Source organism: Carassius auratus, unplaced genomic scaffold, assembly GCF_003368295.1.
Source record: "Carassius auratus strain Wakin unplaced genomic scaffold, ASM336829v1 scaf_tig00214049, whole genome shotgun sequence".
Classification (NCBI taxonomy): Eukaryota; Metazoa; Chordata; class Actinopteri; order Cypriniformes; family Cyprinidae; genus Carassius; species Carassius auratus.
In genome coordinates, this window is record NW_020527503.1 from 91,191 (window position 1) to 110,360 (window position 19,170).

General features: G+C 36.6%; 1 protein-coding gene across 4 annotated transcripts; it reads left to right on the forward strand.

Annotated features, from left to right (window-relative positions):
• The first annotated feature begins 608 nt into the window (after window positions 1-608).
• On the forward strand, window positions 609-10,089 carry LOC113090870 (sterile alpha motif domain-containing protein 3-like). 4 transcript variants are annotated; one of them, XM_026256473.1, is made up of 12 exons: window positions 609-956; window positions 1,829-4,390; window positions 4,486-4,600; window positions 4,712-4,747; window positions 4,844-5,035; window positions 5,944-6,031; window positions 6,153-6,305; window positions 6,387-6,452; window positions 6,573-6,782; window positions 8,041-8,200; window positions 8,691-8,770; window positions 9,536-10,089. In XM_026256473.1, exons 2-12 carry the CDS (start codon window positions 4,255-4,257, stop codon window positions 9,824-9,826), a joined length of 1,527 nt encoding a protein of 508 aa, XP_026112258.1. In that variant the 5' UTR covers window positions 609-956; window positions 1,829-4,254; the 3' UTR covers window positions 9,827-10,089. The 4 variants fall into 4 exon arrangements, with proteins under 4 accessions (XP_026112258.1, XP_026112259.1, XP_026112260.1 ...); XM_026256474.1 differs by having other exon boundaries at window positions 1,829-1,916; XM_026256475.1 differs by lacking the exon at window positions 6,387-6,452.
• The last annotated feature ends 9,081 nt before the right edge of the window (window positions 10,090-19,170 follow it).

Consider the following 19,170-nt stretch of genomic DNA (forward strand, 5'->3'; position numbering starts at 1 on the left):
CACAAGCAACATGTAAACATGCGCTTGTACACATATAATCATGTGGATGCCATTGAGCTGTCGTACACCCTCGACACCCTCTGACTGTCATCTCTGATGAGGATTAAACTGCTTAAAAAAAAAAAAAAAAACAAGTCCTGCACAAATTATATTAGTGTACTGAAGACATGTGGGAAATATAAGAGGGTGTTACACAACTATGATTTTGAAAAGACTGAATGAAGGATGCTGAGGAAAGAGAACAGAGGATGTTGTCAAAACATTGGAGGATGGATGGGAGGATGTCTTTTTTTCAAGAATTAAGATGAAACTGCTAGTAAGTGAAAAGATTGAGGGAAAGGATCTATACACTCTTAAAAAAAAGGGTTCCTCAAGGTTCTATATAGAACCCTGGGGTTTCGTACTTGGCCAATAGAACCTTTTACCAAAAAAATGGTTCTATGTAGAACCCTTGCATGCAAAGAACCTTTTTTTTATTAAAATGGTTCTATAATTCATGTTTTATGACTGAAGTTTAAACTAAAGATTACACTATAATTATAGGCCTTACTCAACACAATCACAAAGCTTTTTGAGTCAAGACCCATGAGAATGACTGCTGTAGCTATTCAAAAATATTAATATCTAGTCAGTGTATGATTTGAGCTGTACATTAGCATGAAACTTATATTACTTTACATTATAGTTTACCTTTTTTAAGAAATAAATTTGTGAAGAAAAACATAAACTAACCAGGAGTTGTCTTTATTTTGTATACCATATTGTGATATGTACGAAGGGAACATTAAAAACAAATAATCATAAAAAGACCCCCTCCCCCTCCCCGGTATGCGTTGCGTCATCCTTGAATTCCTATTGGTGGATTGGCGAAGATGAATCTCGAGAGGAGTCGAGACAAGTGACAGTTAATTTTTCAAACTGAGGAGTCCGCCATTTCTGCTCGTTCATACACTAAGGTAAGTTAAGTTTTTACATTTTTGAAATGATTTTACCGAAATATTTTGTATTACAGTTAATATTTATATTTGTTAGAGTAGCCCTTGTGTTGAACACTGATACTAGAAGCAAAATTTACCTCAAAAACACTGGTGTGAAGCACTGACGGGCTTCGTCAGCCGTCGGTTCAAGCCCTGTTAAATTAATTTTGCTCCGGTTTTTAAATTAATTAAGATATAGTCTCCCTTTATTTCCTTGTTAATGTTAACGGAATTGTTAACTACAATAAGATAGCTGTGTTATAAGTAGACGAGCTTCCAGTCAGAAGCGTGAATTTTAACGTTCATTTCAATTAAGTGCGCGCTCGTTGTTCAAATAAACGGCGCCGATTCAAATAAAAGTGAACCGGGTGGAAGACGGAGGTGAATGATTATGTGAAAGTGTGTCGCAGTTTCACACATAGGCCTACTCATTTTGCGGTGAGTATTTTTCCCAGGCCTATGTTAACAGGTGTAATGTTAGTTCTTCACTTTGGCCCCGCAAGATACTTTCGTGCAGTTTTTAACTCCAACCCAGACCAGACGAGGATCTTGATTAGCTTGTTCAGGTGTGTTTTATCAGGGTTGGAGCTAAACTCAGCAGGAAAGTGGACACTGCTACAGTTCAAAACTTCCGGCCGGTCTGTAGCTATTAAAACTGTGCAAAGACACAGTTGCAGTGCAGTGTTCGTTTATGTTTACTGTGATGCATGCGCTGGATTAAAGTGATGATAGCACAAGGTTACATTTTAGTATTCAAATGTTATAAAGCCAAAAATGTTTAAGGTTAGGTGTGTTTAATGCATAGTTGGTTTATGAAGTGTTATTTATTCTTTGTTTTTTTTCATCCCCAGATAACCATGGTTGATAAATGGTCAGTAGATGACACGTGCCACTGGCTTCAAACTATAAACCTCATTGATGCAAAAGAAAGTTTCAGAGGTAACGTTACAGATGAAAATTTATAAATGTTCATTTTGTGATGTTGTGAAGTTTCAACTCACAAAGTTTCTAACTCACCTGCAAGTGCAACATAACCACCAAGCAGATTTTAGTGTTACCTGTGACATTGAGCGATGTTTTAGAAGATATAAAACTGTTGCAAGTTACAGAAACCATATCTATCGAAAGCACAGGCAAGCTTTGCAACATCCCCTATTTGAAAAGGCTACTGTATTTGAAGACAATAATGAAAGTGAGGAGGAGGTTCCTGAAGATGATCTGCTAGAGAACAACCAAAATTCTTTCCTTGGAATTGATTTAGAAACTGTGTTATTGGGACTGAGACAGCATGTAGCCCTCTTTATATTAAATCTTCAAGAAAAACATTTACTTCCTAAAGCAACTCAGGATACCATTGTTTCCAGCTTGGAGTTCATCTTGAAATTTTTTCAACAAAATTATTTTGAAATCATAAAATTCCACTTGACAAAATCTGGATTTAGACTAGAGGACCAGGAAGACTTGGATAACTTGCTAAATAATCAGACACTTATTGAAAGTGTGTTTTCCTATATTCAGTCAGATTATCAACTTTTCAAATATTGCAAAGAACATCTACACTTAGTGGAGCCAGTCAAGCACATTCTTGGAACCAATAGCCAGGGAAAGGAGGACACATTTCAGTATGTGCCTATCATTGATGTTCTGAAGACTCAATTGGAGAAACCTGACATATTTGAATCATATCGAAGAACCTGTGAACAAGCCCCAAGTACAGATTTTTTAAGTAGTTACACAGATGGAGAATTATTCCGTGAGAGCCCCTTTTTTGGAGATCCTAATATTGTAAGATTACATCTGTACACTGATGAATATGAAGTGGTAAACCCCTTGGGGTCTAAAAGATCGGTTCACAAATTAGCAGCTTTCTATTTTATGATTGGCAATCTTGAATCTAACTGCAAATCACAATTGAGGCATATACATTTGTGCTTACTTGTAAGAAATCAATTTCTAAAGAAGTACTCATACAGAGACATCTTGCTTCCCCTGATTAATGACCTGAAACTGTTGTACACTCAAGGACTCCAGGTCAGTGTAAATGGTCAGAACATCATTTTGAAATGCGCCCTTGCCACTATTTCAGCTGACAACTTGTCTGCTCACAGCCTGGCAGGTTTCACCTGCTGCTTTAGCAGTGGACGGATCTGTCGCTTTTGTATGATCAACTACAAAGACCTAAGGTCTCACGTTAATGAAGATGATGTAATAATTCGATCTTCTCAGGTACATCAGTACCATCTGCAAGCACTCAGGGAAAGTAGTGGAATATCCAAACAGACATATGGTGTGGTCAGTGAGTGCCCTTTCGCTGAGCTGGACTACTTTGATGTGACAAAAAACTTTCCCCCTGACTTAATGCACGATTTTCTTGAGGGTGTGGTGCCTCTTGTGGTTACCAGAGTTATCCAGGCATTACATTTTTTGCACATTGTCTCATTAAATCAGATAAATGCTGAATTGGATGCATTTAAGATAGGGAGAAATGAACGGGCTAACCTCCCTCAGAAACTTCCAGATTCTGTCCTAAAGAAAAACACACTATCAGGGTCTGCAGCTCAGGTCTGGTGCCTCTTCAGGATTTTGCCATTTCTCATTGGACATTACATTCCAGAAGGTGAGGTGCACTGGGACATTTACCTGAAGTGTAGGGATATAGGAGATGTGATTTTGTCACCCACCATACAAAAGAAAATCATCCCTTTTCTAAGCCTTCAGATAGGCGAATTCCTGTCCTCCTTCCAGTCTGTATTCCCAGAGACTTTCACTCCAAAACTACACTTTCTCATTCATTATCCACAACTGATATTGAAGTTTGGGCCACTGAAACAGCTGTGGTGCATGAGATTCGAGGGAAAGCACCAATACTTCAAGCGATTAGCCCACAACACGTGTAACTTCAAGAATCTCAGCTACACCCTTGCCAAGAGGCATCAGTTAAGGCAGTGCTGGGAACTGACTTCGCTGGATTCCCTGCGTCAGGACAACTACACGGAGGGTGAACGGGTAGTACCTTTCCGCGCATTACCACTGGAGATACAGAAAGGTGTGATTGGAAGAAGTGAGGCAGAGGATGTTCAGGGTGATGAGAAGCTTGGTGTTTGTAGCTCTCTTATGACCAACAACGTGAAATACTGTGTGGGAGACAACTTAATTATAGATCTTGTGGAGGAGGACATCCCAATCTTTATGAAGATTGTGAAGATTTTGCGGTTCAGGGGTGCTTGGATGATCTTCGGCAAGCTGCGGATACCAATAACATTTGAAAGACATTACCATGCTTTCAAATTGGAGGACCAGAAGGAGTGGATTCTTGTGCAGCCAGGGGAGGAGAAAGAATTTCATCCTCTTGACACATATGTGCATGATGATACCAAGTATATTACATTATACCACAGAGTGCAGTATTCTAGGTAAATATATTGTACCTCTGTGGCATGTCTCTCTCTTATTTATTATTTCTTCTTTAGAATATGTAATGTTTTTTTTGTGTTTTTTTTTTGCACAGAGCAACAAATTGATGGAGAGACTCTGCTGGGTCTCACGGAAAGGATGGTGGAAAGACTTTTTCCTGTAATGAAACATCAGGTGACATTTATGAAGGAGCTTAATAAGTTAAAAAAGTAAGTCTGTGTTGTTAAATATTAATCATTGTTGTTAAATATAAAACAAACAAATGCTAAACAAGCTTAAAATCCTTATCTTAATTTATATTTTTATATTTCTTCAAACAGCCTGGAAACTGAAGTGCCTCAAATATCTTGTACTCGGTATGTATCATTGTTTTGAATTTTGAACAAACTCTATTGTGGCAAGTAAAATGAAATCCTGTATAAAAGACTTCAACATTGTATTCATGTTTACAGACAAGAACCCTGTGAGAATGAGGGCTCATTTGTTGCCCAACCTTGGCCAGCAGTATACAACCTGCCTGTCTTTCCCCCTGAACTGCAAGCAGCTTTGCAGAGGAAGGATCCCGGCTTTAAGAAGAAGGACAAGTCCCACATCCGTGCATTACTGATTCAAGTGTTGTTTGACAGCATCACTAAGCACACCTGGTACAGTATTGTATTTCATTGTATTTTATAAAAGTTAAATGTATTTTATATTAAAGGGTTAGTTCGCCCAAAATGTAAAATTCTGTCAGTAATTACTCACCCTCATGTTGTTCCTACCCCGTAAGACCTTCGTTCATCTTCGGAACACAAATTAAGATATTTTTGATGAAATCTGATAGCTGTCGCACTCCTCCATAGGCTTCTAAGGGATTGAAACTTGCTGGCCCAGAAAAGTTATTAAAGAGATCATTAATATAGTCCAAGTGACTACAGTGGCTCAATCTTTAGTATATCAAGCGACGAGAATACTTTTTGTGCGCAAAAAAATAAAAATAAAATAACGACTTTATTCCACTATTCATTTCCTTCTCTCTGGGCCTTGAGTTAGTTCACGTAGTGTTTTTGCGCAGTGCGTCTGTGTTACACGTCACCACGTAGGCTCACTATTGGCCGACACTGGTCATGTGTGTGATGCGTATGACGTACATCACTGACACGCTGCGCAAAAACACTACGTGAACTTACTCGAGGCCCAGAGAGAAGGAAATGAATAGTGGAATAAAGTTGTTACTTTATTTTTATTTTTTTGCACACCAAAAGTATTCTCGTCGCTTGATATACTTAAGATTGAGTCACTGTAGTCACTTGGACTGCATTAATGATCTCTCTAATAACTTTTCTGGGCCAGCTAGTTTCAGTCATATAGCAGCCTATGGAGGAGTGATCCAGCTCTCAGATTTCATCAAAAATATCTTAATTTGTGTTCCGAAGATGAACGAAGGTCTTACGGGGTAGGAACAACATGAGGGTGAGTAATTACTGACAGAATTTTCATTTTTGGGTGAACTAACCCTTTAAACTTATTGGTTGTTGGGTACTGAAATAATGTATTTGATTATATTTCTTAGGTACCCAAATCATAAAATGTATGGAGATGTTCTGGGGAGTTTGATCACCTGCTTTCCATTTTTGAAGGATGGCAGCTCCTCTGGTTATGTATGAAAATATTGCAGTTATTTTAATATTGTGACAATATTAAGATCATTGCTCATTAAAAAAAATCTAACACAGAAAAAAAAAAATTCAATTTAAAAAGAAATTATAAATGTGTCTACAGGATACCTTGTTGGAATGCCTTAGAAACAAATTTAAAAAAGAAAGGATTCCCTTGGTTAGCTCATCGATCGTCCTGCAAATGAAGGAGAAGTATGGGATTAAAAGGAAGTGTGCTGGACAAACAGATTCGGAGGAACTTGGTCAACAACAAGAGGCAAGTTCAGTTCAATAAATTTAATGTCGAAGGCAGATTAAATTTGTCTTAACATGAAGTACATGTTGACAATTATTTCAGAGTGCAAAATGTAGAAGAGAACCATTGGATATATTGGCATTTAAAGATTCTGCTTGTTCGCAGGAGGTATTTGGTTTAGTGATCCTTAAGTGATATATCAGTTTTTAAATGTTTGAATCTTAAATATTGTATTCTGTGACTTTGATTCATATTTACGTACTGCACAATACTGTCTTCCTACCTCAGATTGTGTTGGACCTGGAAGTAATGGGTGAGGATGAGACAAGTTTCCGGGAACACATTAATGCCATCACCCTGGAGTTGCGTAAAAGCAATCCCAGTTACTCTGAAGTCAAGAACCGGATGAAGCGCACTCTTTTCAAAAGAGTACAGCTTATGGACAGGCCTGCAGCTGAAGTAATGGAGCAGTTTCCTTTTCTTGGAGTGCCACAGCTTGTGAGTAAACATTGTTACATTTTGTGCCAGGCAGATAAGAAAAATCAGTGTAATTATATTTCTGTGAATTCCTATAGCCCATGATTTGGTAGAGCAATGTGTTAGCAATGCAAAAGGGTATCCCAGGGAACACATACAATGTATAGATTGAACACAATGCAAGTCCCTTTAGATAAAAGCGTTTGCCAAATATGAAGTATTTTATTTGATATAAAGTTATTTTGTTTTATTCTTATTTTATTATTTTAATTTTAGATATATATACTGCTGTTAAAAATTGAGGTCATTTAGAAATGGGAGCTCTAGCGCAAATTCTACCGAAATTAATTGTTTCTACAATGCACCACGATGCAGACGAAGACGGTTCGGTATCAGTTCAATAATAGACCATAACCAATTATAATGTACTTTTCGGACGCTTTTCTGATGTCTTCTGTTGCGTACGTGCTTTGGTGGGTAGCATACAATGGCAGAGGGAGGCGAGACGCGAGTGCTAGAAAATGTAAAATGCTCCAACTACTTTAAAGCCGACATCTGGGCACATTTTGGCTTAAAATTTGGTAAGAACGACCTGCAGAAGACACGCACTGTGTGCGCTCATGTCACGCACACAAAGAATATGCAGGAGGTAATTCCACAAACTTCATAAACCATGTTAGCCACTTTCACACCAGGCTGTTAAAGGGATACTCCAAGGTTTTTTTCATATTAAACTATGTTATTCCCTTAACTAAGACGAGTTGATACATACCTCTCTCATCTCGGTGCGTGCACTTAATCGCTCTGGTGCGCGGTGACACTTTGATGCACTTAGCTTAGCCCAGTATATTCAATGGTATCTAACAGCAATGAATTTATAAGTGACCAAACACATCAACGTTTTCCCTATTTAAAAACAGTTACACGAGTAGTTATACGACCAAGTATGGTGACACAAAATAAAACGTGGCGCTTTTCTAAGCAGGTTAAAAAGGATTACTATAATGTATGGCGGAATAGCACTTTTTGGATTACTTCGACTCAGCGCAGTAAAAAGTCACGCCTGATCCTCTTCCTCTCACTTCTGTCAAGGGGAAGAGGATCAGGCATGACTTTTTACTGTGCTGAGTCGAAGTACTCGAGTGCCCTTGAGGTAAGCTAAAACATACCAAAATTTATTTTCAAAGTGAACTAGGGATAGGGATAAGGAACTTGTTTGGCTGAAAGTGTGTAATTTGGATATAAGCACCTGTAGTAATTTTACTGTTTTGTATTTAAGATGCTGCATGAAATGACAATGAGGTTTGGAACAGACTTGGCGAAGAACATGGAAACATCTCTGAATGAAATGGCACCAAACATCATCAGGAGTGCAAAAGAAGGAAGTCAAAAAAAACTCTACGCCAATCTCACTGGACTAGCAGAGGAAACCACAGAAGGTAACTACACCATATATTTTTCCCCATCCAACCTATCTGTTCCATGCCCAGTGTAAAGTTGCATTGTTTGCATTGTCAATGTAAAGGTTGTAGCTCCTATAAATTGTATAAGTGAAAACATGTATTAAAATAATGCAAATATTAAAGGAATAGTTTACCCCCAAATAAAAATTGTCATCCTTTACTCAAATCATTTCATTTCAAATCTTTATGACTTTCTTCTTCAGAACACAGAAGAAGATATTTAGAAGAAGGATGGTAACCGAACAAAGATGGTGTCCATATAATAGAAGTGAATGAGTACCAGCATTATTCGGTTAACAACATTCTTCAAAATATATATATTTTTTATGTTATGCTGAAGAAATAAAACTATATAGGTTTAAAATGACATGGGTGAGTGAATGATGACAGAATTTTCATTTTTGGGTAAACTATCCCCTTAATTGATTTCTGTACCTAATATACAATCATTTGTATCTGTTTGTAGGTCTCGTTAGGAATGCTGCACTCATTTTATTGCCAGCACTATTTAAAGAAAACGCCAGCTTCCTCTACTGTGTGGATAGTGTAAGTATAGTTTTTCTGTAGTTTCATTAATATTTGATGCACTTGACTTGAATTAAAGGACCTGTTCATGCAAATATAAAATTATTAGTCGGTTAACTCACCCTTATGCCAAATTTGTAACAATTTAAAAAAAAAAATTATTTACCCTATAATACTCACTCTCTTCTTTAGTCATAAACTTTGTACTATTTGCACTGCTTTGTAATGTCATTGAATAGCACCCCAATTTAAATCATAAAAGAAATCTGTACAACTCCAGGGGTTAATACTTGTCTTCTAAAGCAAAATGGTACATACAAATGGTACGTTAGTGAGATAAAAAGATTACATTTGCCAAGATAGGTTGCTATAATTAGACTATGTATAGATAAGGGAATAACATCCAATGGGGTGGCACATCAGCTTCACATCAATAATTATGAGTCTTGTTGGTTCTTGCGTGTCACGTGCTTAGCTGTCATATCTGTGTTGTGTCATGAACGATTCAGTTAATAGAACGAAAGAACCGATGAGATTCAAAGTAATCAAAGTTGAACCGACGTGGTAGCATGTTGAATGTTCTTCAGTCATCAGCAATGTTGACATTCAAACACATTACAAAGCTTTTTATTATTAAATATATCTCAGATTGTGTCAAACTGGAGAAACAGTCATATACATTGGTTGGTTTGTTGCTAAGTAAATTATGGGGTAATTTTAAGTCTATTTGATGACTTCTGTTTATTGGTGAAAAGCACTCAAAATGTGAAATGGTTTGTTTTACAGGAACCCAAAGGTGCTACACCAACCATAGTGTTTAACGGCTCTCCTGATCCCCTCAAGGCTGAAAGCATCAGCATTATAATGGACAATGTGAACATCATAAGAGAGGCAGACATTGACATGACACAGGCTGTGGAATGCCTATTTGCAGTCTATTTTCTCTTCAATGTGCAATACCCGGTTGACATTAAGCACACAATGACTTTTATTCAAAAATATATGCTTAAACTTAGACAAGAGCACGGCAAAAGAACACCAATACCTGTACTGAAAATGTACAGTCAACTTGTGTAAATTGTAGAGCTATTTAATAGTTGTTTTAATTGTTCATGTATTGATTTTTATCTGCACTGTCAAATATCAAAAAATATTTAGTTTTTCCTCCTTTCAGAGATATATGTAAAAGTGAAGTACTGTATATGTACATAAACAAGCTTATGTATGTTTTTTGCAAAGTGAAAATGCTTAAATGAAATAATTCAAACTAAATGGTTAAATGTAATTAAACATCTTAAATGTAAAATGTGAAATTTGCTGTCTAATGCAGAGTATACAGAGGTGCAATTTTAAATTACACTGATATTTTTGTATAATCAGTTGAATAAATGTAAACATTTTGAATTTTCTGGATTGTTTATATTTTCTTATTCAATAATAACTTGTTTAATAATAAAGAACCCTTAAATGGTTCTATATAGAACCATCTAACTTGGATTCAAAGAACCATTTGGGGTTCTTTTTATGGAACCCATTAAAGTGGTTCTATATAGAACCATTTTGGAGTTCCATATATGAAGCGGGTGATAGAACCATTTTTGGTTCTAAATAGAACCATTTCTTTTAAGAGTGTAGAGAGGAATTGAATAGGATTTGTGGGAGCTGTCATTGAGTTGACAGAGTGTGTTGATGTCCTGGTTTCTTATGCGGACTGTGTCTCTTCTGTTTTCCTCCTTGTTAGACACGCTTGAGTGAAAGGAGGCTGACCCTGGGGAAAGGGAGAGAGAGAACGAAAGAAAGAGAGAACTCATGCTGAGTACTACTACTGAATACACTGCGCTGGGATACAGCATGGAAACTCATTAGAGGCTCTAAATACAAACAAACACACACACACACACACGTCATTCTATGAAAAGAGTATAATTTGTGACTACAACATTTTCTGAAGTGGACCAAACACAAAAATCTTCTAAGCGTTTTGTGATCTTATATATTATTTAAAGTTTAAATGAAATAAAATGTAATATAAACTTATTGTGCCACTTATTCTGTGGTAATTTCAAGCAAGTTTTCTCTATGAAAACTAAAAAATATTAGGATATCATCAGGCAATACCCAAACAATCAATGACATTTATGTTATTACAAAGTTGAACTCAGATACATTTTTCATATTGACATATTATATTATATTATATTATGTATTTAAGTATTTAAATTAAACACAATATTCATGTAGAACAGAAAGAATATGATGATTAATGATCCATAATCGATCATCTTTTTTAAATAAGGTATATGACAACTAAAGAAACTTTTAAAAAAAAAGTTAAAGCATGAAAAAAAGTTAAATCTGTCAGACTCATTTAGTTTAAAAGGATAGTCAACTTTCACTTTAAACCACATGATAAGTACATCATTGGAGTTTTCAGAGGAGACAACTCCTAACATTGTTTCATAATTCATTTTTTTCTTCCTGCTAGACTCAGTTTTATTCAAGCATAACACATCCACTCCGTCACACATAACAGAAGAATGAAGAAAGGAATCACTTTAAATATCTGTCAGTTTTCTAAAGTGTAAAAACCTGGTTTCAAAACCCTGACTCACATTCACTCTCTTCTCGACTGCTTCTTAATAAATAGTAGATACATATGCAAATTTGAACTTGTGTCTCCATCCACATCCACAATAACACTCTATACCCATGTGGTTGGAAGTTACTTTTGTGGCTAGCTAGCATGCACAGTAACAAACACGCTCACACACAATCAGACATTTTAACATTCTACCAACAGGTCCTCCATGCATCTGTCATGGGTGTGAGCTGATTTACTGATGTATGTTTGCTGGGGCTAACATTTAAAAACTGCACTCCCATGTGGAGGAAAGAGTCTCTGAGGTGTTGAGACAGTCTGGCACGGGGGAAAAGTTGGTCAAATACATGTGAAACGATGCTCAGGAGAGCCCAGTGTGCAAACATGACTGCTTACAGGCTCGGATCCTCACAGCTGGGGCTTTATCCCACTCACTCTACTCAAATACACCACTGTGTACTACACAGAATTATATTTCAGAGGATATATGGCTTTATGTTTGCTCTTGAGGAACATTGGTGGATGGTCTAATTTTTAATTCATTTTTGGACATTCTAATGTAAAAAGTAACTTAAAAATATCTGCCACAAAAATACAAAAAGACAATATTATTAATTTTTTTATTATATTTATTAAAGCCAACTTGCATGGCTTAATATTTTGGTAATACATAATTAAATTATGCTAAAAAAAGAGAAAGCAATCAAGCTGAACTGAAAGTCACAGAGTTCCCACTAGTGGCGAAATTCAGTATAACATGACAAATGAGGGACAAGGGAGAAATTTAAAATGTGTTTCTCCAAGCCAAAATCTTGACTGTATTAGGGAGAAATATCCAGCATCAACACAGTCTAAATGTTGCACAATGTTCTGTGTCTATCAATAGGTATATCTTAGGGATATATAAACGAAGATGATGTAATGTAATAGAGTCACATAAAAATACAAGGGTCGTTCATTGTCTGTGAATAATGACCAGGATGGCTGCGGCTGGTTTGGATGAAATTGAAGACAGATGTTCTTGTGAAAACATTTCTTGGGTGGTGTAATTTAGGTCACCCTAGACGAAGGTGGGGTGGAGTGCAGGGTCAGTAAAAACAAAAGTCACAGTGAGCATGATCATATTGTATACTTTCCAGGACCTTGCTGTTCTTGATGCTTTATAAAATGGCGAATTAATATATTACCCAATGGTTATGCCAAAATACATATGAAACTGCCTATATCAGATACTTTTGGTTTCAAATACCTGTAACAAAACAATGACACAGGGACACACTGAACACTGAACATATGTTCCTGGTGACCTGTGTTCTATAACATTCTAGAATGAAAGTATGTCACTTATAATGACAACAACAATCCATCTGGTTAATCCGTCCAATTATCCAATTAGCATTGCTCCTTGCTTTGTTTATAGTAATCTGATCTCTCCTGAGAATCAATAAATGTGTTAAACATCACATTAAACACACATTTCAACACCTACTCATCTGGAACTTATAACAGTGTTGTTCTCTGAAATGACCCCACATACGCTTAAAGATAATTCACTCTCTACCTAAAGAACCTCAACCTATAAAATATGTCACACATACGGTTTGTAACAAGTTCCTATTTAAAAAAGGGGTCCAGTTAAGTGTATTAAAATACTGCTAAAATCTCTATATTATCTTAAAGCATCCTACAAAGAAAAAAAAAAATTAAAAAACATTTAACCTAAAAAAAACTAAAACAACATAACATTATAATACTAAATACCAATAACTGGGACTTCATACATACGCAGAGAGAGCAAGTTTGCAGTGTTAAAGGAAAGTCATGAAACTAGTACGCTGAGTTGACTACTCTGAATCAAGTCTTCCAGAGAGATGCTAAATAATAAAATAAAATAAAATGCTTGAATAATTAAATTTTTGTTTTAACTATAATAAAATAATATATTATGAAAAATAACATTAACAATTACGAAGCCTGATAATAAATAATTCTGGTCCACACTGTATGCATACATTTTTAGAGTGAACTTTTGTTTGCATTACCACTATTCACCTCAAGAGGACGCCATTTACATGCAGTTGTTGATGAGAGTTTTCACAGTGGCTTGTTAATAAAACTTAGCATGAACTTGCTGGAAACACCAACAGTTAACAACCATTAACCAGTAACACATATTAATATAGAATTATGAACGAAACAGCTTCTGTGCTTACTACTTTACATAACGTCGTCACCACTACACAACTGATCCTTTCAATGATTATTTCCCTCATGGAGGAAAAGTCATTAAGTGCTTCGACACACAAACACGCTAAATAAATAAATAAAGTATCACAGCGTGCTGTGTTTGCAAGAATGAGTTCTGCAATAATTTATTTCCCCTTTGTATAGACCCCCGCTTTGTAGATTTGTCCTTCCCTTAAAGAAAGTGGCTGTTGTTCAACATCTTTCAGACAATGAAACATGACACTCCTGAGGTCTCATGATAGTCTGCAGAGTGCATTTTATTTGGCACATAAAAGCAGAAAATCTAATGGAATACGCAGAGAGAAATAGCACAGTCTGTTCGGTGCACACCGCATATCAATACTCATTAAATGAAACCCATGTAGGCTACATGTTGCCAGTGCCACACATGCTAACAAAATTATGTATATAACTCTAAATAATCTGAGTACAGCAGTTGGTGTGTGCATGGTGGTTTTACTTAGAAAAAGAAAGTATGTTGAAACATGCTGAAACATGGTTTGGCCTTACATACTTGGAGTTCAATTCACTCTGAAGGGTGCATGAAGCATACTGCTTTTCAATAGCAATTTAGCATTAGCAAAAACAGCCTCAATTCTCGGATTTCCAAAAATTACCTGCTCCATTACAACAAAAAATGTACTCAAAGACTCCCAATTGCCAATAAATGAGTATTTTCAATGCGAAAGTCCTTGAAGATTTGGTTTGAATGGATTGATAGCTACAACTACCAATGCTAGTAGTACAACCAATTCTGCAAGACCTCAGGTCTCATAAAAAAAGGCCTTTTCCTGAAACATTACATATGAAACTCAACACGCTACATGTTCGCCTGCTGCGGCTTACAGAGAGCAGTCCAGAGAGACCTACATGGAGTATATGCTCTCTTGAAGGAAGCCAAACCTCCTGCAATTTGTTACTCCCTACACTATTCCATCTGGCTTACCTCAGTCTAGTGCAATTTACATCTAGAACCCATTTCATTTGTTAGTTGAATAAAAAAAAAAAATCATTTTGTACATCAAAATCTCTCAAAATGCTTTCTGGGGTGTATCCGCTATCGAGAAATATATTAGTCAGCATGCTTCCCGCATCTTGGCTTCAGTGCCTTTCCCACACCTTTGCTACTGGAATTCCCAAACGGCATCTAACGTAAATGTCTCATTCTGCAGGTTCCGGAGAAGCCTGGCACGAAGCAGAAGAGCAATGCAACGCAGCAATGTGCATGATTGAAAGGCTTCCGAGAATTCTCTGGCTGTGCAAAGCCACTTACAGGAGATTCATAATGGATTTAGCAGGACAGGTACACAAAGCTCTTGTGGCCACAAACCGGATCTGTGAAGAGTTCACTGTTGACATCTGGAATGTCTTTCCTCCCTTGCTTTTCCTTTTGATTGAGTCACATCAGCAGCCAAAATAGCATGTTTCTATGGCTTCTCTTTGACTGCATTTGCTCTGTGATCAAAAAGCAAAGGATTAGTTAAATGGACAATTAGAAATTGACAAAAGACCTTTATGATATTCTACTATTCGGTCTGCTTAAAGTATAGAAAATAAATGTCCTTTACATAAACACAATTAACACCAGAAACTATGAAATTTGTTTTAGTGATCTTTGAACTTTCAGTGCCAGTACAAACCACACCAGTTATACTTGTTTAAACATTATTCTTTTACTTCACTGAGTAACTGTTTAAATAGAAAGTCTGACTTTGGCCATCATGGACAAAGACAAAGTACATCAAATGCTTAGCAGATCCTCTGGAAACCATCCTCAAATGACTAAGGCAATTGTCGGAAACTTGCAGATGTTCCCTATTGACTCCCACAACAGAGGCATTGAATACCATGAAAAACAGATCATGAGTAATGCGCTTTGCAAAGAGACAATTTTTTACTAAATCAACCAATCAACCAAAAAGGCACTTAAGGTCTAAAACATATGCTGCTGAGAAATCAAGTGTGTCCATAAAAATACAGGATGTCAATCTATCGCCAAAAAAAATGTGTGTGCACATTTACATGCAAGAGTGTGGACACAAAAGAGTATAAAAATAGGACAGAGATTTAAGTTTAGGGTGTTTGTTCACGTATTTGCGTATGTGTGAGTGTGCATGTCATGTAAACTGTGGCAGGCCTGGTTTTACCGGAGGTGTTTTCCACGGCTGTTCCCTTTTGGCTTGTTGAGTATGTGGAGGCCTGATCCTGAGAACTCTCTGGAGAGCAGTTTGGACATCATTTTCAAAGCCCCGTGCTGCACAGCAAGGAAGTCCTGCCCTTGGATGTTTGGGACAGGGCAGAATCCACAGGAAGGTATTCCACGAACATCCCACGCAGGAGTCTTGACTCTTCCCAGCAAACTCAGAGACAGCTCCTTGAAAACAGTAAAGTTCAAGCAATGTTTATGGAAAACAATGTTGCAATGTTCGGAGACTCTTAACTCTGTTACAAAATATAATAATCTTCCTACCCAGGAAGCATTTTAGGGCACTGCAGGTACACTCCCCACATCTGTTTCAAAAGGGCATCTTAAATCATTTAAGCCAAATTCCACTTTTTTTATGTTTTATGTCAGTTGGCAAACCAATTTTAGCCAATCTCCAAGGTAGCAGAGACCTTTGTCAGGATAGACGCCATATTAAATGTAACACATTTGAAAACAAGACTGCAACAAGGTCAGTGGATTGTTACAACTGCCCCCAAACACAAGGGGTTGAACATGTAGTTTTGGGAATTTCATTTCTGATCTGAGAAATGCTCCAAAGTGACTGAAAAAAAACTGAAAATAGTCCCAACACGCTTGCATTCTGACAGAGCTCCGAAGCATAACATGGTCTTTCTAAACCAATAGAGGGCAGCATTATTTAGTTTTTCCTTCAACTCAAAACTAAAAAAATCTCAATCACTAGTCCAGTATAATGTGTATATTATATTATACTATCTATCTATCTATCTATCTATCTATCTATCTATCTATCTATCTATCTATCTATCTATCTATCTATCTATCTATCTATCTATCTATCTATCTATCTATCTATCTATATATCTATACTTCCTTCCATCCATCCATCCATCCATCCATCCATCCATCCATCCATCCATCCATCTAACCATCCATCCAGCTATCCACACACACACACGTGTGTGTGTGTGTGTGTAGATAGCTGGACAAATGACTGAAAAGTTTTTGCATTTGGAAAAAATATTTATGGTAAAAATAGAGGTGGTCACTTTAGATGATTACATTTGCAATTGTTTTATGGAGAATGTATTTCAAATTTTACTTTCAGTCTTTTCACTTGATGGTCATCTCAGTTCAAACAAATGTTCACCACCATATGTGTGTGTGTGTGTGTGTGTGCGTGTGTGTGTGCGTGTGTATCCGTGTGTGTGCGTGTGTCTCGCAGTTTGGCGGAAGCAGTAAATGAAGTGTACAGCAGCAGGGTCTGAATCTCTTCTGTTCTCCCACAGCTCTCTGACCCGAGTCTGGCCTGGGCCGATGATCCATTAGGACTCTCTTTCATCCTTCTTATTCTCTCTGGTGTCATGAAGATGGATCAAATGAAAACACAAAAACACCCTCTTTGCCCCCAACCTGCCCTGTCTGACTGACGGAAACAGGTTTAAGCAGCGGTGACTACTTCAAGACCCAAAATGTGCATGGACTAACACACACAAAGAAGAAAAAACAAAAACGTAAAACTCTCACACACAGATGGTCCCGTCTAAACCCAAATGCTGTCAATGCAATAACCCCAGCCCCCTGTGGTCATGGTAGGGCCCAGATTGCCAGTAAAGAGGTGGATGCTTCATGGCTCAGCTATTTGCAGGGTAAAGGGAAAGGATTGCAGTCTTACCTCAGAGCCTTTAAACATTACGCTGCTTTAGTCGAGGTGAAGTCTGTGCTGTTCACAAAGGTCAGGATCACACACAGGACAAAGTGAAGCAATAATAAAAAATGCAACTAAACATGTTTGCTTTCCATCACTTGTTATAAAGCCTGAGAAGAGAGAGAAAACGAGAGATTCCAACCACAACCACTTTGAAATGTCAAGTGAAATCTGCTCAATAGAGTATGTGCCAGAACAAACACATGGCCAGGATACAGGAGAAATGACTTCATATTTGGATGATACACTGCTTGCCTGATTGCAAACAATGTGAAATATAGAAGGGACTTCTTTATCAGTGTTCATTTATATGAAACAAAGCTTGCCATTGTTAAAAATCTATATTTCTGACAACAGTTTTTTTTCCAAACTGAAACTTGAATATAAAAATGATCTCTGAATCACAAGTGAGAATTCCTGTCTTTAAAGTGTAAGTTATGTTCACACTGATAGCATTTATAATATAATATAATATAATATAATATAATATAATATAATATAATATAATATAATATAATATAATATAATATAATATAATATAATATAATATAATATAATATGTTTATATACATTTATGGTTGAAAGACTGGGGTCAGTAAATAATTTTTCTTTAACTATTTTAAAGAAATTATTAATATCTCTCTGTGGGGATATGCTAAGTTGATATAAAAGAAAACAACAAATACTATAAAGAATCTATAATATGACAAAATATTTCTATTTCAAATACATGCTATTCTTTTGAACTTTCCATTCAAAGAATCCTAAAAATTGTACCCCCCCCCCCCAAAAAAAAAACGTTTCTTGAGAACCAAATCAGCACATTAGAATGATTTCTGAAGCTAAAGACTTTTGCCTCATGTATTCTCAGGAATAAAATACATATTGTATTAAAATAGAAAACTATAATAGAATGGAATATCTAATAATATTTTACAGTTTTAATATTTATTGTATTTTTGTTCAAATAAAATCAGCCTTGGTAAAGCATGAGACTTTTTTCAAAGTAAAAAAAAAAATAAAATAAAAAAATTACTCAAACTATTGAACATGATCATCATTTACTAAAAAAATATCATGTAGCCCTGTTTACACATTTTTCATTCAGCATTTTTATTCAGCCATGCTCTAAATAACTTCAAATTATTCTGATAATTAAGATGCTAATGAGTTTACACACTAATTTGGTGTGAATGACAGCATGTTTGTGTGTTTGTTGTACTAGTGCTTCTGCGTGCGAGAGGTGTGCAAGAAAGCACTCCTTAAGTCGGGCCTTTTCACCAGCAGTGTGAGAGAAGCCCCAGGCTGTGTCCACAGCCAATACACATATCCTTAACACAGACTATAGAGCACTAGGATAGAGCACGGTCCATACTGAGCGGGGTACAAATTCCCATTAAAAATGTGAATTGCATAAAAAAGCAGAAGAGTGAATTTGGGGGTTTTGGGATAAAAGAGCAAAAAACAAAAAAGAGATCTGGTCAACGTTCCTTTGTGGGTGTTCATTTGATATTTTACAGACAAAGCCAGCACCTGGAAATCCCATTGCATGTGCATATAAAATCCCCCATGATTAATAGTATATGAGGCAGGGCTGAGTTGGGGAGTACCAACATGTGGACCGCAGGACTCCTCCTCTGCAAGCTCACATTACACTCCATAAACTTGCTACTCTTTCCCAC